Here is a 26,071-nt window from a genome sequence, read left to right on the forward strand (position 1 = left end):
GCAGGTCAGGGTCTGGGTCCAGAGCAATGGGCCCAAAGCCAGGGACAGGCATGGCTGCGACACAGCAGGAGGTTTAGCTCAGATGGGGGCCAAATGGAAGGGACGTTGCCTAAAAGCAGGTCCCGCAGGAAGTGGTACCAGCCCTGGCTGAGGCCTCCCTGCAGTGCTGTGTCCAAGGCCAGCAAAGGCGGTGGGGCAGCTCTCAGCTGCGCTAGCTCCGAGTTGGCCCTGAGCCCAGGCAGCCCAACAGCCAGGAGGGGGGATGCTCTCAGGGCCCTTAGACAGCCCTCTTCTCTCTGTGTTTGCTCTTGCTGAAGCATGGAGGAATAAGTCAGAAAGTTGCTATGTGATGTGGAATGGTCCCTGATGGCTTTAAAACCCATAATCTTCCCTTTTGGATTTAGGCTTGCCAGATATAACTGCTGCTTGTTGCCTGGTGGTCCAGCAAATGGTTTTTCCAACCCTATGGAGTCTGAGGAAATCATGAGGCTACTCAGCACCTGCTGGTGAACATTCTGGTGGATACGGGATGGAGAGGACCCTGGCCCTAAGCACAATGTGAGATGGATGACCACCTGGGAAGTCCAAGGTGCAGCGTCATAAATTTTAAACCACAGAAGCTGAGCAGCCAGAAATGAAGCACATTGTTACAGCTGAACAAGAATAAAAAAGAAAAACAAACACCAAACTCTTTCTCTATGTGCACAGTTTAAGTGGGAAAGTGATTTCACTGCATCTGTGTAGCAGGGGTACAGAGCTGCTCCCATACTGTCAGAGCTACATAAACTTACCTAGCAGCTGGACTGGGGTCTTACTTGGGATCTGAGCTCTCAGCCAGTCCCAGCACAGCACAAAAACGGAGTGTTGCAAAGCAAACTGCCAGGGAACTCCTAGCATCAAACTACAAGAAGATCCTTGTCCCATAATTGGGATCTGCATATTTGTTTTGATTGTTTTGATTGTTTCACTGCAAAATACCTCAGTGAAGCTACAAAGGATATATTTGACATCTATTGCTGACAGGTTTTTCTACACCATTCACCAAAGCAATGTTTTGTGTGCCTTCTGTTCTATTTACTACATGAATTATCCATGCATTAACACCGTTTTACAGTCACTTTCATTTTTGTTGCTGTTGCATTCTCACTTTATGGGTAACTGTTTATTAATTCCTTCCCACCGACTTGCCTGAAGGTAATGCTTTGTTCTGCACCAGCATTGCCCTGCTAAACTGCATCATGCTTCTCTGAGGAACATCCATACTGTTAGCTCCATTTGCAGGATGGCCTAGGGAGAGATGAGCAGTTGTACTGGGCTATCAGTTTCTGTTGGAGGTTCTGCTTAAATTCCAGGGCACGACATATCCCTAAAGGACTTTCCCACATTGGTATCTCTGTCAGAGCTGCTGTTTGAACGGACGCAGTCTCTTGTTCAGACTCAGCACCTGTTGCAAAAGGTGCATTTCCACTTCAATCAAACAAGACCCAGCCTGAATCTGGTTGGAGAAACAATCTTGGAGCCTTAGGATCTCTCCCCTCTCCCCCAAATCTCTTTTGTAGATAAATTAGTGAACACAATGTTGTAGGAGCACAATGAAATTGTTCACATTATGATTCTCTTCTCAACTTACATGAGAATTGCAATTTTGGTCTCAATCTTGTTACTGCACTTTTTGCTGGTAATCTGCTTTATTTTGTTCATTTACATTATTTCAATAACCTACATATAAATCCATTATAACATATCACTACACTAAAAGTATGTGTGTATATGTATGTATGAGCATGTGTCTACAGTTTTATATAGATATGAAGTCATTTGTTTTTTAATATAAAAGTTGTCTTCTTAGATTTTTAAATGTGGTGCCAGCTTTTGAAGGTCCTGGCCTAAAAGAATGGTATTAATTTAGGAATAAGATTGTGTTGGATTTATGGAAGAATTTTAAGACACAACTGCAAAATGCAACATAGAATGGAAAATAGAAGATACATTTTGGCTTCTTCTGTCTGTTTTAAAAACATATGAAATGGAAAAAAATCTGAAATAAAAAAAAAAATCAGAAATCGGCAGCTGATTGATAGAAAAAAAGTGTTGTTGTATTGAATGGAAATATGGACAACTCTTCCAGGCTGCCTTTCAACAGGAAAGCCTATATCAAGGACTGAAGTGAAAGAGAATGGGAATATTTGGTTGGACTTAAGGTTGGTTCTAATAATGATTCGTCCAAAAGACTATTTGAAAACTCCTAGCCAAAAATATTTACCACTCTTTTTCCATGTGCAATTTTATAAATCAAAAGGCAACGGATATTGCAAAAAGTCCTGACAGTATATGGATGAGTTTTCCAGTGAGCATCCAAGAAACTGGAAGTGTCACAGACCCTTTAATTTAGCCTTGCTAGCACCAACACAGCACTTTCACGCAGTATTGCCTTCACTGGAACTGCTCACATACTCAGATGTTTGCAGCAGCATTTTTGTGCATGGCAAACTCTTGGAATATGTAAGGTTTTCTTTTCCCTGGCAGTGCAATATGCAAATATTCTCCACTGATGCAAAACTGAGCCCACTTAGTGCAGCTTATCATACTGAAATAGCCTCATCAGTGCAAACACCCAGCATCCTCTTACCCAGGCTGTAATAAGATCTCAATGACATATACAAGGGTTTGTAGGATCAGGTTATTATTTGTGTAACATTAAAGTCCTGCTCTATGTGGCAGGCAAATGTATGGCACTCCATGGCATTTATTCATAAAGAAAATGTGAAAACACAGTGCATCTATGTGTCAGGTCACACAAGCGTTAATGGCCCTGACCAGCCTCACCTGGGGCCTCCCCACCACCCCACCCCTGCGCAGGAGCCCCCTTTCAGCTCAACCCTAGGCTATGTAGTAGGAGTGCTGGTTTCTAGCTCAGCTGCAGCCATATCTGTGCCTGGCCAGGGGCCCTGTTTATCCAGACCACAGACTAACTTTCCAGTTTGACCTTGACTTTGGCCCTGCCTCATCACAATGGACCTGCCTGCTCATCACTGTACCCGATACGGATCCTGACTTGCAGATCAACTGCCCGGCTTGAGCTTGGACCTGCCTTGTCACCACAAACTTGCTTGGTGAGCTTGACTTTTGGTTAAACCTGGCCCTGACCTGGGGGTCTGCCGTACCCTGCTCCCTCGCTGCCAGACCTGGGATACCCCTTGGCTCCTGGGCCGCAGGGGGCAACTGACCCTTGCTGCTCCCTTACGCTGTACTAACAACTCATTATGTGTGTCCAGGAACAAAAGAATGAAATTAAGAGATGAGTTACAAACTCAAGAAAACTTGTTAATAATGGAATCAGTGACTCAGCACCCTTGCCACCATTAGGATGTGCCACATGAAGGTTTTTTTCTAATATGTCTCAGAACTTGCTTCAGCAGTATGAAATATAGATCATGAATTAATTAGAAACAATTCAGTTGCATGACCATAAAATTGTTTTTCTTTCCATGAATGGATGTAACTCATCTGTCTCTGTCACAAGTGCTCAAATTTGTCTCTGAATTGGACTCAGGGCCTCCTGAGTTTCAGATTCTCCCTCATTATGGATTTTAAAATTATACATGTGGTTCTGAGAACTTCAGTCTTTTTTGGGTTTTAAATCTGTCTAGCAATGAGAGATAATAATTCTGCCTTCTTAAATACAGCTATAAGGCTCCTTGTGTACCAGAGAAGCCTTGGACCTAGAACAGCTGACAGGCTACTTCTGCCCAGCATTGCAGCAGGGGACTAGGTAGAGCAGAAGCAGAACCATGGATTGGAGGCACAAGCCCTGAGGAACCTGCCAGCTCCAGCTCCAGCTCTTTCTCAGTTCTTCTGATGTCCCTCAGTTGAGCAGCACATCACATGCAGTCTCCCTTTTTGCTGAACTTGCAATGACTGCTGTGCTCCATTGTAATTCATCATGAGAGAAGAAGACAGACTTTTGTCCCTGGCAGACGACTGTCTGTCTTGCAGTATATGTGCAGTTTGGAGTGTCAATTTTCTGGACTCATGCTAAAGACACCTTTGTCAGGGGAGTCTGGTATGTAGTGGTGCTTCTTGGTATGTATGGGGGATGGTTTTATTTCTTCACTGCATATTTTGTGGCCTGTCACATCTTTTGATCTAAAAAAAAAAAAATCCTGTAGTAAGCCTCAACAGTTCATAAAGCTGTGTTGAAAAATGTAAGATGCTGCTGAAATCAACTGTTGTTTAAATTCACATGGATCATGTAATGTCTAAAAGCTTCTTTCCCAACAACATGGAGATGAATTTAAAAACCAGCCAAACACCCCCTGCCCCCCGCAGCTCCCCCAAGGTCAACATGTAGTCATTCAACTCCAGCAGCCAGTCCTGCCTGTAAAGAACAACACGCTTAATATTGCTGGACTCATGATGGAGATCACAGTGGTGTCAGTTCTCAAATCAAAGAGAAATAAAGGTTCATGTTCCTGTCCCAAGAGAAGGCAATTGGTTTTGAAGGGTTGTCAATCTAGAAATTTCAAATACAGACATGTACATGTGCCAGCAAAGTCAGTCTTCTGAACGTATGAATAACCTTTCTCCAGACTGGATAGTGTAGCACAAAACCCTCTGAATGGCAGTCTTTGGCACAACTGAATGTGGTGGTGTTTGTTTGAATCTTTCAGCTAAAAAGTATTTCAAAACAGAAAGATAAGAATAAGTGGCTACAGGTTGCTTAATTGGTTACTGGTGAGAAATATGGCAATTGCTTACCCAAGACAACCATTTGCAGTAAACACTAATAAAGCAGAAGAACTGATTTAGGACTATAATTAGGGTTGCAATCACTTAAAACCCAGTAGAGAAAGATTTAGACTGAACATCAAGAAAAAACATCTGAAAGCAGCAAGGTGTTTATTCTATGAAATGCTGGGGAGGTATTGAGGGAACCTCCACCTGGGTTACTTTAAGGTAGCTCATTGAGAAAAGCACACAATTGAGTTACACATTTATTCTGCGCTTTCATTTGCAGGTCATCTTTAAATCTAAGCTCTAAAGAACACATTTTAGGGAGCGATCCTGCTGAAAGAAGTTAAATTTGCCAGCTTTTCCTCATTTGGATCTATGTTCTCTGCTTCCTTTCTATGAACCTATACTTGGAGCAGTTAAAGAACTAAATCATCAACCCCAAACAACTAACTCCTTTCCTCCTACATTCTCTCAAAAAGAAGAAAAAAAAATCAGAGAAATTACAAAGAGAATTTTAACTAGATAAAGTCAAGGAAATTTCAAATTGAAGTCGGCCCTTCTGTTTAAACAGTGGTTAATGAGGTTACTGATTAGAACCACAGTAGTGCCTAGATGTCACTTTCCTTACACTCTAGATTAAAAAGACAGTCAAAGGAGGTATTACTGTCTCTGTATGATAGAAGATGAAACTCTGGGAGGTTAAGTGACTGTCGTGGTTTAACCCCAGCCAGCAACTAAGCACGACACAGCTGCTCACTCACTTCCCCTGCTCCCAGTGGGACAGGGAGGAGAACCGAAAAAAAGTAAAACATGGGTTGAGATAAGAACAGTTTAATAACTAAAGTAAAATAAAATATAATACTAACAACAATAATAATAATAAAATATTATTATCATTATCGTTATTATAATAGTAAAGAAAAGGAATACAACAAAATAAAGAGAGAAATAACACCCAAGAAAAGACAAGTGATGCACAATGCAATTGCCCACTGACCAATGCCCAAGGAGCGATCCACCCCTCCGGCCAGCTCCCCCTGGTTTATATACTGAGCATGACGTTCCATGGTATGGAATACCCCTTCGGCTAGTTCAGGTCAGCTGCCCCGGCTCTGCTCCCTCCCAGCTTCTTGCACACCTGCTTGCTGGCAGAGCATGGGAAACTGAAAAGTCCTTGGCTTAAGATAAGCGCTACTTAGCAACAATTAAAACATCGGAGTGTTATCAACATTATTCTCACACTAAATCCAAAACACAGCACTGTACCAGCTACTAAGAAGAAAATTAACTCTATCCCAGCCGAAACCAGGACAGTGACTTACTGATAGGAGGTCTGTAAGAAAGACAGAAAATGAAGGCAGAGCTTCTGAGTTTCAGTTCGGTCCTTTATTCCAAACTCTTTCCCTCTGTCAGGGAGCTTTGTTAGGCTAGGGCTCCGAGAAGGTTTGTTGTTACTTGACCAGTACGTTGCTACCTATGCAAAGGGGGAACTACAGTGCTCAGGTCAGATGGGCTTTGTGGCAGGAATTGGAGCCAGTTAACGTGGCTGGCTGTGGGTTAATTCTTTATGAAATGAGATTGTTGTTCATGTGTGTCATGCAACTGCACTCAGGAGACCCGATTTTGATTGCTTGCATTACCAGCTGCGAAGTCAGAAGTTTGTAATTTTAGAAGCAAAAGGAGAAATGTAATTTCCTGGACTATAGATGATTTTTTTAAAAGCAATTATCCAATGTCTATAGAGTCAACATGTAAACTCAATGCTAATTCTTTTCTAAGAGGTTAATTGTTATAATAGGAAAAAACCTCATATGCAGCAATTGAAATTGAGTGGGTTCATCACTATATTCAGACCCCCCCTCCCAAGCTGAACATGTTCTCTCTAATAATCTCCAGCATTTATACAGACAGGAGCATTTCTGAGCTCCAAGTCTGCTTCACCAAGAGACAGGTTAATATTTTCCCTATTTAACAAACACGAAAACTGTAGCAAGGAGCTTTCAGCAAGACTAGAGACAGTACCATGTGTTTAAAGCTCAAACGATCCTGATGCCCACTATTGTATTTAATCTCTTCAGCCATATTATTTTCCATTAGACTATTTGCCTCTGATAGCTCTGGATAGCTGTGGATTTGAAGCCAAGGAAAGATTAAAAAAAAAGACAAATGAAACCCTGAAAGAAACAAAGGACAGGTAGGCTGAGTGGGCAAAGGGATGTGAACAAGAATGCTCTACTGGAGGTTTCTGGTTTTTAGGAATATTTTGTTACTGTGTATAATTTCTCTGTGAGGATGTAACTGCTATTTTACAAATATTAATGATTTATTTTTATGGATTCCCTCTGCAGAAGGTAAATAAAAATAGCTTATTTACTGTCTTTCCTGAAATGGCTACATGTAGGCACAGAAATTCAGGGCCTGATTTTCAGATGAGATGACAAACAAAAAAAAGGTCTTACTTTTCCTGGATCTAATGAAGATGGAATTATTTTTCTTATGTTGCTGAATGTTCTCCATTTACAGATAACTATTCAACTATGTTTATGTTTTAATTTTAACCAAATTATGGTGTTGGATTAAAAAGTCAACATTTGCCAATAAAAACATTGAGTTTATTGTGCTCATTCTTTGAGATGCTGCCTGCATTCATAAAGAGAGTTTCTACCTCCACAAGTTTACAATTTAAACGGTGTTTCAAATTCTACCACATCTAATTCCTTGTATAAATCTGTAGTATAATAGATAATTTGATATTCTCTCAAAAAAATGCCAGCAAGCCCCAAAATTAGAAAATGCATATTTCCAATGTAAATAATTTCTCATTTGCTTATTCAGTTTTACTACTAATTGAATGGTCTCCTATGTGTCTTGGCATTTGCAATGACAGCATTTGTGAGAAAGTTATTTTTATGATGTAATGCGGGAATTTATTACACATCTTTGTAGATTCCTTTTCTGTTAGATAATTTGGTATTTGCTTTCTTTTTGATTCTTTTATGTATCCCTTGCTTCCCAGAAAGAGCACTGAGGCCACAGATGAGCTCTTTATTTAACTTTAAATTATTTTAATTTAGTCCAGAGTTTCCAAAGATTAATTATTTTGTGCACTCTACTTCAGATTGCTTCATTTGCAGGAAATTAATGTTCAGCATTACTTGGAAGTGAAGGAAAACGAACAGATCATTTTTAAAAGTCTGTCATTAATACCATATACGTATTTTTCTGTTCCTAATGACTGGGATTTTAAATCAGCCATACAAAATTAAGCCCAAACACGCAAACACTTAAGGTATGATAGTGAGCTCATCAGTCAGTGGAAACCTTTCACTGGTTTTAAAATATTTGGGATTATTCCCTGAAGCAGGTGTATAACTTCATGAACACACGCATGAGTATCCCCACTAAAAACTTCAAGACTATTCAGTTGCAGTCACACATCTTGTTCAGACCACAGCAAAGCTGGGTGAGGATTGATTGAGCTTCTTGGCAGTGCCCACCTTCTCTCCCCAGACTGTCTGTTCAGGCATAATTACATCTGTAATCACTCCTAACCTGATACAGTTTAGCTTATACACTTTCAACGGCAGGTCATTTCTAGCATGTATGAACATTCTCTGCACCTTCTGTGGGACTGCTTGCGTGTGAGTGAGCGACAATGCAGGGGATGACTCACTGGATACAAGTTAAGCACCCAGCTCCTTTGGAAAGACAATAAGAGTTGATTAACTCCCAGCTAAGCTTTTGAAAATATTCAACTTTGCTCTTAGGCCACCCTTCAGCTGAAAATAATGCATAGAGAATGCTACTGGTTGCATTGGAGCAGAATATTCATCTTAGTTCTTAGCTCAGGCAGCATGATATCTCACTTAGCAGCAATAAGCTGTGTTTAAAAAAAAAAAAATAAAAATCTGGCAGCCCAGAATTAACAGAGTGGGTGAAATACTGTGAGGAGCAAGAGAGACAGCGGTGGATGTTATGGAAAGACACAGGGTCTGATTATCCAGGCGTTGAGAGGGATGGGGAAAAAAAAAGAGGGGATGTTCTGAAGCTTAATTAATGGAAAGAGGCTTGTGCATCTGACAGCAGCCCCTCTGCAAGGTGAATTCTTTCATAAAGAGCCTCATTCATGAGTTGCCAAGACATCCACAACCTATTCTTGAATTCACACAAAAATTAAAAGAAAAACAACTGACTGGCTAATTTAGCGACTTGCAGGATGCAGCTGGTGCTACTGTTTTCACAAAAAAAAGGCCTTTTCCCTTCCACCTCCTAACCATTCCAGTCTTTCTCCCCACCCCCAGCTATTTTGTATCCTGCTGCACCAGTGAGGAGTGTGACAACTCCTGACTTAGCTGGCACTGTGGGGTATCGAATAACAAAGGAGAATAATATCAGGATAACAGGGGGGTTCTGGCCAGTGCTAAGGAAACAATTCTGACAATCTCACTGCTCGCCCAGGTCCTGCCATCAGCTGAGAGGTAGAACTTCCCTCTTTATTTTTTTTTTTTAATGAAACAAAGGGCTTCATTATGCTGGATAATGCCACTCCTTCCCTAACATCTTGATAAATCACCAGCTACCTATCCTATCTACCACTGACGAGACAGTTTGTGTAGTTCAATGTGTATGAAGAAGATACTTCATGTTTCCAGCACTGGTATATTATTACCTTAGCTCTTCCTAGCTTCTACAGCAGTTCACATTCTCATATTACCTGACACAGAAAAACAAGTCCCTCCTGCCCCCCAAATCCCTTTTCACTCAGATTTTCCTTCCCAAAGGATATTTAATACAAAATCCTACTGTGCGTGACAATAATTTAACAACCAGAGTTAGTCAGGTTGGGAGCTCTAATACAAGCAAGCCACTGGCTATTTTTAAAGCAGCACTGAGCAAATCTAAAGGTTTCTGAAAGGTATTTGAAATGATGTGCTGTATTGCCACCTGACTCTGACAGGCCTCCTAGTCTAGCTAACAGAGGTAGAGTTGCTCTAGTACTGGCAGCTATGGGAAGTGACTGAAATAAATTGTTTGTGCAGTCAGAGCTTTATTTAGCAAGGGAACCTCACAACTAATGCTGCCAACAAAGAAAGTAAAGAAAACATCATACAGACCCAGCTAAAGCTCCAGCTGGAGAGAGCAGTTTGGTCCTTGAGACCAGCCAAACTCCACTTGGTTCAAGCTGCAAAAGGAAAAGACTAGAGTTGAGGTTGCTCGATTTTCAAACAATACAGAGCAGACCTAAGGTTCTTCTAAGCCTGGGCTCAGCAAATTCAGAGCTGGTTTGTCACATGGGTTATTTCCCAAACTCCCATCCTTTATGAGAAGGTGGGTGTGCCGGGAGATGCTGAGCAGAAGTTGAAAGGGGAAGTGCTCCAACCAGCTCTGCAGTAGGCGAGGGTTTTCACTGTCTGTTGAGTCTGAAATGTGGTGGGTGTGCCTTTCAGTCGTATTTCTTTTTGCTCTGGCTGCTTGTCTAGTGCTGTTGTACACCAAGGGTTGGGCAGTCATCAGAATAGTCTCCAAATTATGTGGCTGATAACAGCCTCTCCGATCATTTCAATTTCTTCGCCTTACTAATAGGATTTAAAAAAATATAGTGGAAACTGGATGAGAATGGGATTAACAAAAATATGGTTAAGCTCTCTCCTCCCCCTTTTTCTCCATGTTTCTTGGCAATGTTTGACCAATAAAAGACTGCCAACAACTTCAAGTCTGGAAATTTTCCCCTGGCTAAAACTGAACTAGAATGTACTACACCCACATCACAGTTGGAAGTTGTGAGGATTCATTCAGTTACATTAAGGACTGTCAGGATCCTTTAGAGGTTCAAAGTAACCTTATTTAGCAAAACTGCCTTTGCAGTCTCTTTTATTGGCTTCTAAGTACTGAGGATGGCCGCCTTTTCATCTGAAGGGCTCAGCAAGTGTGATGCCAGGCTTTTTGGCAGGCTTTTTTTTTTCCTCTCTCTCTTCTTGTCCAGTTGGATCTGTAGAAAGTTATACAAGTAATGTTCATTAAAACAGAGAGCGAGAGTGTATTCCAGCAGTTTGGAAAGCACAAAAAGCTGTTGGGAAGCTGTGAAAGGGATTTTGTGTGAACTCTAAAAAGAATCCCCCCCCTCTCATAAAGTGACAACCCAATATCCCCAAAGGGAACAGCAGGAGGGAAACATAAACCTGTGGACAAAGTCAACCGATAATGATTGGAGAGTTAATTACTTTAAAGCTCACAAAGACAAGCTGAGGTGTTAAAATGGCTCCTGCAAACACCAGCATCCTTCCCCTTTCACCTAGACTAACTAACCGCAGCAGGCCGGTAGCAAGAAGGACCTGAGCAGCCCTTGATTATGGCAGCTTTCACTAGCTCTGAGCAAACTGATCTTTATTCATTTTCAATTCCATCCTTCATCTCATCAGCTACCCTCACAAAGTATTACCGTAAATGTGTATAAAAACACAAAGCTGCATCAAGTTCAGTGATGCTAGTTGATATAGAGTCCTGCAATATCCCAGGCCTTCCTCTTGGGATTAGCCTAGAAAACGCTACTCCTGCACACAGCAGCAAAATGCTTCCTGTCGTATCAGTCCGTTTTACATGGCAAAAGGAGAAACTTAAATCCAGTATAGTTATAACTAACAATTTACTGTGGAGCCTAGGTGCTAATCCTTTTTTCTCCAGCAAATTTGTTTTGAGTCACACTTTATATTAAGATTCCATTTGTGAGGTTTAACACAAGATTAGCAGGTGTTTCTATGTAGAGCGTATAGAGTTTAAATACATCGGTAGGGTGTTTCAGACAATGATGAGCTATTGTTATAAAAAACCCTATTGACCCATTGGACTTGTAACAATTGATTACCATTTATTAAAACATCTATTAATCACTTGCTAAGTCTTTATCAAGTGTGTATAAACAGAACCTCCATATGCAGTATTGTGAGATACTGTGTATATGAAAGATACCATCTTATAGGACACTATCATGTGTAAGAGCCACCTGGTTTTTCTTCTGCTTTGCTTTTAGCCTTTTCCTTTGCACTCCCAAATTCTATTCATCCTGTTGCCTCTTCAACATGTATAATAGTTAATGCAGCAAAAAGACATGCTCCTGCTAAGGTTTCAAATATGCGTTAACAGGCCACTAGTTTCTTCTCCATGTCTAGCACAGCTACTCCGTAACTGGATCTCCTGTGGCTAGAGCAGGGCCCTTGGAACTCAGGCGGCCAGATTTTTCCTTAAACTGGCATCCTCTTCTAACCACTTTGCTCTATGCTTTGTATCTCTGGTTGGAGAACAGGAAAAATAATACACATTCACCTAACAGAGCTCTTACAGGAACTAATTAATTAAGGATTGTAAAGTACTTTGACATATCGGTGTGGTATATTTGCCAGAGTAGAATGGAACATGTGGGATTTATTATAAAAAGTCACTGTCTCCATCCCTGTGGGATGACAGCTGATCTACCACAAACACTTACTTCCAAATTACAGTATTACGCCAATTACAACTCCTGACTTGAGACTGTTATAGCATTTACCTTATAATCTGTTAGTTTCAGGAATTAAAAAGCCCCCAAATCAGTAAGATGGCAGCAGGAGATTATTTTATACTAGTATTCAATTTTATTAAATGTAATAGATGAGACAGCAAATGATCAGAAAATATGCCCACAGGTTATTCACTTTGTGTGTGTCCGTGTGTGTATAAATACATGCATATATATTAATATAATCTATATTAGTATTTATTAATAGTGCTTAAATTGGGCAATGTGTGCAGCAATGCATATCCTCATACACACACCAAGAAACGTTCTGTTTGTATTCAGAGGGGTAGACTTAGTTACATGGATTAATCTTTCAGATTAAATTAAAATATAAAAGGCTGTAAAAAAAATCTCGTAAGTGAAAAAAGAAAAGGCTGTTTTAATCCAGAAGGAATATAAGGTTGAAGGTTAGGGTTACAGGGAAGGCGCTGAACCCATGGCAGGTGAGCTAAGCACAAGAAGTGGTATAGGTAAAGAATATATGTGTTCAGCTCATCAGCAGGGACACGCTCAGGATGACTGTGGAGGCTGTGAAGAAACTAGCTGCACTCTTACGATGACTCTTCTCCCCAAGGTCACTTCTTTCAACAGCGTATGCCAGCGGAGGCAATTGCCAGGTGACGGTAGTCATATATGTGGTTATGTACGGTAATAATAGAAGGAACATCCTGGCTTTGTTGAAGTCATAGAGAGTTTTGCCAGACTTTGATGGGGGTCAAGACTTCACCCTCTAGCAGCTCTAAAGATAAATAGGGATCTGTCACCATACCAACATGGACAACTATATAATTGTTTCTAAATATGCAACAGCCCTACTAGTTCTAATGGAACTGCACCAGCGATTAAAGCCCTCACAGGGAAATTCTTATTCTTACATATGGCAGTAATCTCATGCACAAGAATTTTCTCACTGATTTCAAATGAGTGTTCAAACTCTAACTTAGCGTTCTTTTTTGTATATTGATGAATTTGGTCTGCATATGGCTGGGCTTCATTTATGCAGTAGTCTCCAGCTTGTCTTACACCACTGCTATACATATAGCAGTTTTAAGATTTTGATTTTTGAGAACTGAATTTAACTCAGACCATGCTCAGCCCTTAACTTCTTGCTTTCTCTCACTTGTGATCCAAAAATAGCAAGCATACATGCATTTTTAGAATAATCCTAAGGACTTTTGGAGAGAGGGATATGCTTACTACATACATTACAATACAGATGTGCAATCAAATATATTTTTCCACAGGAGGAAAAAAAATATCCTTTAAAAAGGGGTATTTAAACTATAAGTAAAGCAAGAAAATTAATGTAACAGAGTGAACTGGGCCACAGTACTTCTTTGTCAAAGCAGATGAGAGAGAGTGGTTTTGATTTTAGATACTTTTTTTAATATCAGGGACATCTTTTTGGCAGATGGAATGGGTGTATTCAGTGTGTAGGTGTCTAGGCACCTGTTACTGCTCAGGGGCACTAACTGTCGTACTTCATCAGTTTTGTAGTGGCTATGGGAGAGTAAATCCCCCAAAGTCTGACAGCAGAAGACATGCTAAAGTGTGAATTTTATTGCTTACACTAACTTCCTTGATGGGCTTATAACATTTCCATGGATATTTTTAATGTAGGGTTTGGGTTGTGTTTTTTTTTTTCATACAATAAAACAGAAACATTTCTTATCTAGATCACAAACCAAAATGCACACAACATATTAGACATTCTCAACTAGATCCAAAGTGTTTCAGGTACTTACAGCTTGTCTGTGTAACATGCACTGTCTCAAATTGAACTGCCCTAAACTCACATGATATACAATTCTTTTGAAGTCATTATTTTGGGAAATAGTATAATTAACAGTGATAGTGGATCTCAGCTTGCTGGAGGATGATTCACGTATAAAGAGGTTCATCTGCTTAACTTCAGAATTTACATAGTGTTAGGTACACATGTGAATGACAAGATCCACAGGAGTTTCTCTTCAAACAAAAGGTTCTTGAAAATGTTGAAAACTGAAACACAACACCCAATGACATATTGTCCTATAAAATTTATTTTTAGGAGAAGAATTATATTAAGAAGAAAGAATGAAAGTATTTAAACCAGAGACTTTTATGATTTTTCTCTGTGCTATTACTTATGTCTTCAGCACACTCGTAATTTCAAAATGGCCATAGTGATTGTCGAGTTTTCTCCAGTGTTTTGCTTCCTGAACTGGGATGTGCCATGCCAAGTTTCAGTTTCAAGAGATTATTTTTCTCTTTTACCACTAACCAAGCTGTAAATTTCCCGAAAAGAAAAAAAAAAGTTTATAATGGAAATGTTGACACAACACTCAGAATAGTATTGCAAATGTGATGCTCTGCTACAAATTGTGCTGTAATGATTTATATTGTTTCCAATAATTTAAAAACTAATTTCAATCACAGCCAAGTCCTGCATAATACATGAACCTTGAAGGATTCCCCAACAAATATTAGGTCACTACACATTTCAATTTCCCGCTCTATGTTTAAAAGGCTGCATCTGGAAGCTAAAAGACTAAAACCTCAGTCAACAGATATGGTATCTTAGATACATGCTGGAATATTATTTTCACCCGGTAGCTTTCTGTAAGTAGGTCATTCAATTTTACAGTGCTCTAAAACATCACCAAAGAGCTTCCTTATACAGTATCTCCAGCAATTGACACTGAAAAAGTTGCACTAAACTTTAATGCTTGGTATTTTATTACAGAAACTTTGTTCGCTTGCTGGTCTACACGCAGTACATGATCTAGGAAAGACCTTCTTAATTTATTGTAGAAGGTCATTTTCCACCCACTCTAAAAGGAGATTATTTTTTTCTTGTATCTTTATCTTTTCTCCTTCAGGACTAGATATTTTTAGAAAACTTTGCAGACAGGCACCTAACGCAACACGTCACCCACAAGACATGGAAAACAGGATGTCTAGGAGACCTCTGAGATGGGTCACGTTTCAAGTTTGGGACGATGGGGAGTGTCTACTTGGTGCCCGAGTAGATGCTCAGCTAGGTATATTACCTACCTGTGAGGAAAACCCTTGCGTGGTACCCTATGGTATATACCCTACAGTGTTTTGTCATGCCATACTTCGGTGAAACGTGGTATTTGCTAGCCATAGCTGAGGAAACCATCCTGAGTAGTATTAAAACTTTGACATGGTGAGTGGCCTTTGGCAGCATGGGTCAGGACAGCCTAGAGAAAACATTTAAATGAGTTTTAAGTCCATATGTGTTATCACCTTGTCCTTTAAAGTACATTCCTCATAACATCTTGTTACATTTACAACAAACTCAATGGGAGGACGACATCTGTAATTTATTCACCCTCCTTTCATCCCTCAGACTAATTATGGTTGCCTCAAACACAGCCCTCTTCCTCCAGACCGAGGAACACTGTTCAAGCCCTTTAGGAAGGATTTGCCAAAGCCTGCCTGTGGTGGTGCTTCCATCGAGACATTTTAAATCGCCCCATATTGGACGAAAAGCCCAACCCAAACCCCCGAGGACGGCGTGAGAGCCCCCCGAGAGGCGGCGGTGACCACTTCCCCTCAGGCCGCCTTCCCGCCCAACGCGCCCCGCAACGGCCACCCGCGCGCCCCGTCCCTCAGCCCCAAGCCGCCGCCGCGCTCACGGCCTGCCGCCGCCGCGGGGACGCGCCTCCCCCAAACTTTATTGCCTTTTTTCCCCTTTCTCTCCCTCTTTTTTTTTTGGTTTTTTTTTTTGTTTTTTTTGAGGGAAAAAGGTGGGGGGAGCTCAATTTCCCACTTGCCAACAGCAGATAAAAAAGTGGGGAGGGACCTCTTCTGTCACAGCCTATGTAGATTAACCTTTCAATTAGCTGTTATCAGGTCCTGTGTCTTAGCACCAGTCCTCGCAATCTGCGTCCGCTCGGCATCGGGAAGGCTGGAGGTCTGGGGTGGGTTTCTGTTTTAATTTCTAAATTAATGATAATTATTCGTGTGGTTCCCCTCCCCCGCCTCTCCGCCGCCGTGAGCTGAACGCTTGTGTCTGATCTGCCCGTCCACCTTTTAGTATTTTGGAGTGAGAAGAGGAGCCCCGCGGAGGAGGAGGAGGGGAGACAAGGTATTCTCTCTGTATTCATCTTCTTTTTTCCCCTCTTGCAAAGGGGCTTAGAGAAGGTAACTGGTGCAATCAATCCGCTGGCTGGGGATTCCCTCCACCCCCTCCCCGGCTCGTCTGGCTCTCCTGGCTGGGTCTCTTCAGTGTGTATGTGTTTGGGGAAGGGGGTGGGGGAAGGTTGTGTTGTTGTTGTGTTCCTGGCTCTGGTTGCAGCCAGGAGAGAGAGCGAGCGAGCGAGCGAGAGACAGAGAAGGAGAGAGCGAGCGAGAGAGAGAGAGGAGCCGCGATCGCGTTTCAGGGGCAGCACATTCCGCAGGAACCGCTGCTGCAGAAACACACACAGGCAGAGAAAGGAGGTCATTGCAAGCAAAAGGGGGGAAACCTGCATCGGAGGTTAGATTCCCAGGAGTTTATGTGGGGGATAATAGGGAGCATGCGGTGGGTTTTGTTTTGCATTGGGTGACAGGCTGCAATTTGCCATAATAACCCCCTTTCCCTCCCCTCTCTCAGTGCAGGGGGCTTGTCACTAGGCTGGGTACTTTTTTTTTTCTTTTGCATTGGAGGCTGATGCACGTGTTTGCAGGCACTTGTGCTCGGTAAATGCATTGCAATGCTCTGCGTTTTGCAGAGGAGGGGGAGCAGCAGCAGGAGGTGATGGCTGGGTTGGATGGGGTGGGGAGAGGGGGAACGGAGTGGTGGAGGGCGGCAGGGGATGGCTGAGGTTTTTGTGTTGCATGCTCCCACCCTGTCTTTCTGAGGCGGCAATTGTTCCTTCGCAGACGGGGTGACAGAGAAGTCCCTGTGGTTCGCATGGCGAAACTTGCAGGGACCGGCATGTGGCTGTAGAGCTGGGAGTCATTGTCGCCGTCCCCGTTCCCACCCCCTCCTCCCCTCCCTTCGCGGTGCGGGGTGGGGTGTGTGTGTGTGTGCGCGCGCGTGTGTGCGTGCGTGTGTGCGCGATAAGCGGCTGCCAGTGCCAGGCACCTTGGGAGGGTTGTGCTGGGAGCGTGCTGTTCCATCTCGCCCGCCCGGGCGAGTGGCAGGATCCGAGGCACGCGCGTGACGCTCAGTATTTAAGGCTGCTTATTAGCGTGTGTCGCGCGCCCGCCCGCCCTGCCGGGCTGGTTCCGGCGGCCGCCGCCGGTGTCTCCTGCTAGCGATCACCCTCTCAAACAAACTTCAGGAGCGGGTGGGGCGGCGGCGGGTGGGGGAGGGTAGCGAGGCCGGGGGGACCAGACGGACGGCAGTGGTAGCCAACGGGAGGGCGGGCTTGCGAGAACTCTCGCCTCCGCTTGCGGCGGGTGACCAATCGCTAGCGGTCGAGGCCCAGCAATGAGGCGGGCCGGGCTGTGGCGGGCGGGTGGGCGGGCCGTGCGGCTGTGTGGCGGCGGTGGCAGCCAACGGCAGCCTCCAGCCCCGCCCTGTCTCAGGTAGGCGGAGTTGAGCGTGGAGGTAAGGGGCGTGCCTCGTGATTGACACGCCCCGCCTTCCAATGGGAGAGACGGGCTGGTTGCTGGGCGGAACAGGGCCGGTGTAGGCGGTTGATGGACACGGGCCCGCGGCCTGTGAGCGTGGAGCGGCGTGCGCAGGACGGCCCAATGGCGGGCGCCGGTGGGCGGGGCGTGAGGGTAGGTAAGGTTTTAATGAGACTCCATTGGGCTGTAATCAGTGTCATGTCGGATTCACGTTAAGTACAACACGGCGAAACAAAATGGCGGCGTAGGTGAGGCGAGCCGAGCCGAGTCGCGGCGGCAGGGGGAGTCGCGGCGGCAGGGGGAGTCGCGGCGGCCGCCGGCAGGGGGGCAGCGCAGCAGCGGGGGCAGCCGCCTCGGCGCAGTCTGGCAGCGGGAGCAGGGGAAGAGCCGGCAGCAGGGGGAGCCGCTGCGGCGCCTGGAGGAGGCTCCTCCCCCCGCGGCCCCGGTCCCGCGGAGGTGAGTGGTACCGGGGAGGGGGGGGGCCCTCTCAGCCTGCCTCCCGCGGGTGCGGCGAGGGCGCCGGCGCGGCCGCTGGCCCCGGCACCGCCCGCCCGCCGCCCCCGTGGGGTGGGTGCAGGTGCACACCGTCGCCGTCCTTTCCCAGCTGCCCTGTCCTGCGGGGTCGCCGTGCCCCGGAGAGCAGAGCCTGCGGGTTTGGCGTTTCTGCCTTTGAAATGAAAAATCCCGGAGTAGGGCTTGGAGGGTTCAAAAGCCAGCCCTGGCTCGGCCCCTGTCAAATACAACAATGCCTTGGCGCTAGGCGTTGCAAATCTCCATGGCTTGGATATACTGCAGAAATTTTAAGTAAGTTAGGGAGGGGAATATTCAAGCCTCTAAAGCCACGTTTCAGAAGTGATGTTCACTCCGTATTTTCTTTGCCCAGACCTCACCTTCAGTGTGCTGTCACCGAGCATTGAAAATAACCTGCTCTGCAAAAAGCAAAGGGATACCCCTTCTGTTGAAAAATCACTGTCCTAAGAAGAAATGTTTTCAGTGAAACCCTCTTCCCGGGTTAACTTCTGGCAGTGAATATTACCTTCCCGTGCTCCCTGATGTTCTCTAGTGCCATATTTTAAAGTGCTCAGAACTTCCATGAAAGAGGGTGGGAAGGGTGAATTTGGGGGATTTTGCTGGTGTTGTGTTGTGCTGATGCTGTTTCCTCTGGTGGTGCTTGCTGCTGTCATGTTGTGAACAGCTTTTTAGCATAGAATCTTAAACTGGCTTGTGGGGTATCACAGAGTGCAAGCACTTCATCAGTTTGATTCACGTGTACCACTCTTACTCCCCACACCCCCCAGTCTTTTGGTGTAGTTCTGCAGTTAGTATAACATCTCCTCATCTGTCTGTTTAAAGCACGTGCAAGTGTCATTGCCCTTCCTTGTTATAATTGAAAACTGTATGTTGTATGAAGAATAATACAATAGCTGACTTCATGATCTGAGTAATTTTAAGAGCGTCATGTGTGCTGGGAGTCCTTGCCAGGATCTGCTTTCTCTCTGTCTCTTTGTAGGTGCATGTATTTTGCAATGGGGTAACAAGTATCTTGCCTCTTTTGCATCATTAATTGAGATGGGGGTGGAATACAGAGTTGATTAGCTGCAGAATTCTAAGTAATGGCTTGGAGGAAAGAAAAATGGGAAAAAGCTTACTGAATGCAATGGCAGTCTTCTCTTCCTCCTCCTCATCTGCTGCAATCCTTACCTGACCCTGATGCTGCAGCAGAGAGCTGGCCTGCTGCTGCTTCTCCTGAGTGTGTGCAGAGCAGGTAGGAGGGAGCAGAATGAAGTTGTGCTTCATAGGTCACCGCCAGGTTGCACAAGTTGCTGTCATCTCTGTCCTCCCCCCCCCTTCCTGTTTATTTTTTTGGTAGCTGTGTTAACTTCAGTTTTTAAAAGTTTACCTGCAGCGAATTTTTAATTAATTTATCCAAAAAAGACTTTAGATTGTATTTTGTGAAATGCTTTTGGATACTTGTGTAATAACTTCTAGTTTTGTTTCGGGGTGGGGGGGGAGCATAGCTAATTTTTTTTTTTTTTCTTTCTGACTACACAGCTTGTTTTCACAATCTGGATCACTTGAAAATAATTCCAGATACTAGTTCAGTCTAAAAAAGACCTTATTACAGGATTATAGGATTACTGATGACACCTGACATGTTCAGTCAGTGCATTCTTTAGTTAGAATCAGCTGTACAATAGGTGTGTGCTTTATAAAGGACATATTTGCATTCATTCTAAATCCCAAGCTGCAATTTTGCAACTTCTTTGTATTTATCTGATAATTTATGACTTAGGTAAAGGGACAAGCCTTGACTAGAGATGGCTTTTCGTGTTTTAAAGGTAATGTATTGTACTTAACCCTCCGAATGCTTATGTTCTGCAGCTCTTCAGTAGCAGGCTTGTTAACAGACTTGGTCAGTAATATGGTGCAATCAAACTTTCTCAAATGTTCTTATTTTCAAAATAAGATACCATGGTGTAGAAGCTGAAATATGACATAGAAAGAGCTTAATGACTGTTGCCATAAAACTTGGAAGTGGTCCTGTGCACTTAACAGTCTGGAAAATCTAATCTATGATTGGATGGGTGCTGCTGAGGGTTTGATTAAAAGTTATTTAATTACAAGGGGAGGAAGATTAATAAATAGACATGAGTGCCTGCTACTAATTTATAATCACTCTTAAAAATTGATATTTCCTCAAAATCTGTTTGGGTAAGCATCACACGTTTTATATTAAATGATGTCTGACCACCTTTTTGTGGTTTTGGTGAAATTAAGTTCTAAACTTAGAAACCTGAATGTCATTTTGAACTTCTGTGCGTCCTCTTATGTCGAATCTGGAAAGTTTGTTTCTAAAGCAGTTTGTTTTGTCTTTATCCAGTCACTCAGCATGTATATATCTCTGTATTGCCAATCTTGGATCCATCTGTCTTAACTTGATTTATGAAAGACCTCTACAACTTACAGCTCCAGGATATATTGCTGGCAAAGATGTTTGTTATTAAGAGGTTATTCTGAATCTTACATATGATAGACCTTGTCATATCAGCTGTGGAGGTCAGGGTACTACACTTCAAGCACATATGCAATTAAAGTGGCAGAATAACAGAGACTGTAGCTTGTGGTAAAACAATTCCAAAGTTGGATCAGATGAGGTTTGCATGGTTTCCTAAAGCAGAATGAACTTAGATTCTGTTGGAAGGTGTGAATTTAAGATGTCTTGATTTTCCTCTTGAAATATCCTGTCCTGTGTGTTGGAAATTCTGTGCTCCTGCTGATACACTCAACTAGTGTTGATTTACTAGGTGCTAGTATGCAGGAGGTTGTATTACACATACAGAGTTTTAAGTAAATAAGTAAAAACGTAATTCTGAATGTATATTGCTGTGAAATTCCTGTACCAAGCAGCAGACTTTACATGAAGATATAGGTTTATGCTCACCTTTTGCCACAGTCATTGGCCAATAAAAATTCCTGTAACCCACAAGTTATAGCATTTATACTGAAAGGTTCATCGGTGTCCAGGTGCTTGGAACAGACCCTGCACTGTGTGTTCTGGAATTTAATGGAAGTGATGTGGTTGCTTGTATGAAATTTAATACAACAGTACTGCAGTAGGGTTAAAAATGGGCAAGCACGTCTGACTCAGCAAATGCAGTGTTCAGCATTTAATTAAGTACTGACTGTCCTCATGAAGACTCATAGTAGAACAGCCTAACTAAATAACTTTTAAACTTAAAAGTAGCTTTCTAGGAATCTGGGGCTTTGTATGTAGCTACAGAGAACTTCCAAATCTACAGGCAGAGTGTATAAAATAGTCTCAGTGTGAGTGTACGTCCACTATATAGAAAGTTCTGCTTTGTTGTATTATTGTATTTTCTGTGTCAGAGTTGTGAGAGAATTTGTAGGATTCATAATACAGTGGAAACTTTTTTTTCTTCCCTATGTTGGTCTGCATTTTGCAGCTACAGTGTTATTTTGGAATTATCTGAAAACAGTGAATATGAACAATGCTGGTAGGGAAAGAATGGCTTTTGCTAGCTGGATTAAATTAAAATGTCTGTTTACAGCACAAGTTATTGTTTTATTACAAGTACTTGAAATACACAGAACTGTTATCAAATATAACTTGCACGAGTACAGACTGGAAGCAAGAAACAGGATCCAATCTATGTAGATCAATAGGGTTCAGTATGAGAGCCGATTAAACATTCAGGCTCTGCGTTTTTATCAGGAATGTGTCTTTTCATTCTGGCAGTCAGTTGAACTTTCATATTTATAAATCTGCAAATGCTTAAGCTTCAATCAAACCTTAAGAATGACAAATTCATAAAATGAATTGATTAATATTTCTACTATTTGGGTATAGAAAAATTTTATATTCACCAATAACCAGCTGCTCTTTTGTTACTAATCCTGTTGTGTAGGTATAATAATGTGTGAAACATGATCTGGAATTTATATTTAAAGTGATTTTTGAGGGGGTAGAGGGAGGAGAAGGTATGGGACCAAAAGTGTTTTTTGTACTCATTCTCTTCACAGTTGCAGAGGAATCTTTTTAACAAGTAGAAAATAATTTAGATTACTGCATCAATTCAGGTTTCTTTCCTATTTACTTTCCTATTTATAATTTACTCAAGTTTTAAACATAATTGAAATGCAAGATGACTTGAATAAATGAATAAAAATGAGGTCCAAGACTTGTGTAATCATAGATATTATTCTTAGTTATAGGCTGCTTGCCATAGTTTTATAAATGTAGTTTCAGATTAACTCAGTTTTAGATTTTGCTGTAAAACTGGAGAATCTTTTTCTTCTCTGTTTTTTATTTATTTTCCTTTGATTTGAAGTAGTTATACGTTCTGTTAATGTCTTCAAAAGTTCTCCCTCACATTTCATGGCAGAAAAAACTTAATACCTCAGATATATTTATTTATTGATTAGGTGACTACTGTCTTAGTTTAATTTGTATGCCTTTTTTCTTTTTTTTTTAATATGTTGTCCTGTAGAATGGATAAACACCTGAAAGAACATCTTGATCAGGATTCTTTTATATAAGTTTTTGTAGCCACTTAATTTTCTATTGGAGTGATATATTCCATAATAAGTAAAGAAAATTGTTTGTTAAACTGTGAGTCACCGAAACATATTTTGTCAATGTGACCTCTTTATATGTCTTTTATGTCATGCTGACAGTGTATTTATGTGAAAATGTCTACTGTTACTTCATTTCTGTTTCTAAGAGTTTGTATCAAAACTGCATGCCTCTTTACTGCACACCTTAGAATGAAAAGTGTCTTTGTGATTCCTTTCTGTATTGTAGGGTACCTAGGTATTAATGAAGGATGTAATACTAGGAACTCAGTTCTGATATTTTGGTTTTTATTTTTCTGAGTTGTATAATCAACATATGGCATGGCACAGACAACGTACTGTAAGAAATGGCAGTGGTTAATAATTTGACTTTCATTGGTTGGGGATTGTTGTTTGTTTGTTTGTTTTTTAGTGTGTGTATAATCCACGTAGATAGTAATTTTCTTATACCAGTGGGTCTAGAAATGATTTGTAGGCAGTCTGTTTTAGAGAATATTTTCAAATCTCTGGCTGAATGGAAATTGTCCAGCAAGTCAGTAGTAGGTTAAGTGTTGGGGCGATGGAATTTAGGAAAACTAAATCCACTGAATGTTATGAGAAGTGGAAGAATTTTATGATGACTCGTTTGGTGTGGGGTGGGAAATGGCAAACATTTCATATAATCTCACAAAGATTTTTGCATACTGCAGCATCTACAGTATGAATGCATGTCTGAATGCATTCTGTTTCTTTTTACTACTTCAGCATTAACTGTATTCTCTCCTTGCCTCTTCTTTTTTCTTTTTAAAGGTTGCAACAAACTTTCTTGTGAGGATGTACCAGTATCATCACAAATGAATCCTTTCTACCTTTCCATAACGGCAAAGTAATTGGAAGTTTCAGTCAGCAGACATTTCCCTGCCTTTTCTGACTCCTCAGGATGGATATTTTTGAGATGCATTCAAGCAGTGTGTGGAATCCTTTGATTTGCGTTTGAGATGTGAACAACCTCTGAAAGATCTGCTAAAAGGATAAGGAGGAACCTCTATGGGTAACCCTTGGCTGGAAACAATTACTGGTCAACCATGGTAAAACTTGCCAACCCTCTTTATACGGAGTGGATTCTTGAAGCTATACAAAAAGTTAAAAAGCAGAAGCAAAGGCCTTCTGAAGAGAGAATATGTCATGCTGTTTGTGCTTCCCATGGATTAGATAAGAAGACGGTTTCGGAACAGTTGGAACTTAGTGTTCAAGATGGTTCTATTCTTAAAGTTACCAACAAAGGCCTTGCATCCTACAAGGACCCAGATAATCCTGGACGGTTTTCATCTGTTAAACCTGGCACTATTCCTAAATCTGTTAAGGGATCTAGAGGAGCTTGTAATGAGCTTCGTAATGTGGATTGGAATAAACTCTTGAGAAGAGCGATTGAAGGGCTTCAAGAACCAAATGGCTCCTCCCTGAAAAACATAGAGAAGTATTTGAGAAGTCAAAATGACCTAGCAAATACTTTCAACAATCCTGCCTTTCAGCAGAGGTTGCGTCTGGGGGCCAAACGTGCTGTGAACAATGGGAGATTACTGAAGGATGGACCTCAGTATAGAGTGAATTATGGCAGTCTGGAAAGCAAAGGAGCTCCAAAATACTCCAGCGCTTTCCCAGCTTCTCTTCCACCTGTCAGCCTTCTACCCCATGAAAAAGACCAGGTAGGTCTGAAAAATGAGAGCAAATGTAGTAATGCAAAAATGATTCTTGTTGTTCTTTGTTTATTTACATAATGCAAAAACAATGATTCTTCTTGTTCTTTATTTACCCATTTAAATGTATATAAGTGAGGATGCATGTCAAAGATCCATGCAGAATCAGTTCTGGTAAAGGAAGTTTACTTAGCTCCCCATCTCCTGCCATTCTGTGTTGGATAGTTTGCTCTTTGGATTTTCAGTAGATAAACAGAGCAGCAGGGAAGAGTACAGCTGTATGCTCTCTTCGAGGTATGAGATTGTTCTGTCTTGCCTGGCAGACTGGTGTTGCTGAAATCTGCAATGTGTTTTGATTGTGGCCTTTTACCTTCACTTTACACCTAGATGTACTGATCTTTTTGTGGCTTGAACACCACCTGAAATACTACCAGTAGAACTCTTGATATTTAAGACTGTTAGAATTATTATTTTTAAAGATACTTGTATGTAGATACTTAGCTTTAAAACTACAGTTAATAGGAACTGGGGTTAACATAAATATTCTAGGAATATAAGTGAAGGTGTCAGAGTGACAAATTGAGCTAAACTGCAGAATCCTCCTCCTATTTCAGTTTTGTTGGACTTCCTACATGGGTTTATTTTTGCTGTTACCTGGGCCTTGTTTTCAGATTAATTATTCACAGGGTTTAAGCCTTGAGGGAGAAGGGGATGTCAATTGGTGTTTTGCTTATGAAAGGATAGTGTCAAAGACATGTCTGTAGGCATTCTTTGATCATTCCCCATTTAGTATGGTGAAGTGTGTTTTGAATTTTCAGTGTAATTGGGAAAAAAAGCTACCTGTTCTACTTTAATTGGATTATTTAGAATATTTGTAAATGGGTGGTTTGGTTTTCTGTTTTTTTCACTTCTCAGTGGTAAAGTTTGGTGGCAGTTCTTTTTGGCGTGGAATAACCCAGACAACTTTGCCATTGTAGAGGTGCCATTAGTATCTCCTTCTAGACACTGCATGATGGTTTTCACTCACCTTTTTCCTTCAGCTGATTGTAAGGTGCTGGGGGGTGCAGAGTAGAAAGTGCTTGTGTTAGAAATATTTAGTGAAGTCTACAAGAACAGTTGTTTGTGGAGCTGTCAGAGGTGACACTACAAATGGTGGTAGCTGTAGGTTGATTTTTGTGAGCTTCTCTAAATATGTGTTAAATATGATTGCTTTTATATGTGGATATCTATCTATTTCTGTCAAGTTGGACTTCGCGGGTATTTGAAGGATGCATGGAGCTTCACGCTCAATAATCAGAATGGAAATTCAGAAGTGTTGCTTACTGTGCAATTACTGCTGTAGCCATACACTATAAAGATTTAATTACTTGTAGTGATAAAGCTAAGTGCTTTCAGAGATTCTTCTTTAATTCTGATACTCTAGTGGCATGAAAAATTTGAAGGCTGG

At 41.9% G+C, this 26,071-nt stretch overlaps 1 protein-coding gene and 1 long non-coding RNA gene across 5 annotated transcripts in view; both read left to right on the forward strand.

The window, feature by feature from the left end:
* Positions 1-3,005: 3,005 nt before the first annotated feature.
* Positions 3,006-5,107, forward strand: LOC127017998 (uncharacterized). The gene is made up of 2 exons (XR_007766673.1): positions 3,006-3,113; positions 3,687-5,107. It is a non-coding gene; the product is annotated as an uncharacterized LOC127017998 (long non-coding RNA).
* An 11,181-nt stretch (positions 5,108-16,288) lies between these two features.
* Positions 16,289-26,071, forward strand: part of KAT6B (lysine acetyltransferase 6B) — a 117,653-nt gene continuing 107,870 nt past the window's right edge. For 3 of the 4 annotated variants that reach the window (XM_050898792.1, XM_050898794.1, XM_050898795.1), the window contains exons 1-2: positions 16,289-16,382; positions 23,738-24,633. In XM_050898792.1, coding sequence (XP_050754749.1) covers positions 24,013-24,633 — 621 coding nt within the window. In that variant the 5' untranslated portion in view covers positions 16,289-16,382; positions 23,738-24,012. Of the gene's footprint in view, positions 16,383-18,264; positions 18,311-23,737; positions 24,634-26,071 lie in introns of those variants that run through there. The other variant, XM_050898793.1, reaches the window with a different exon arrangement.

This window comes from Gymnogyps californianus, chromosome 6, assembly GCF_018139145.2.
Source record: "Gymnogyps californianus isolate 813 chromosome 6, ASM1813914v2, whole genome shotgun sequence".
NCBI lineage: Eukaryota > Metazoa > Chordata > Aves > Accipitriformes > Cathartidae > Gymnogyps > Gymnogyps californianus.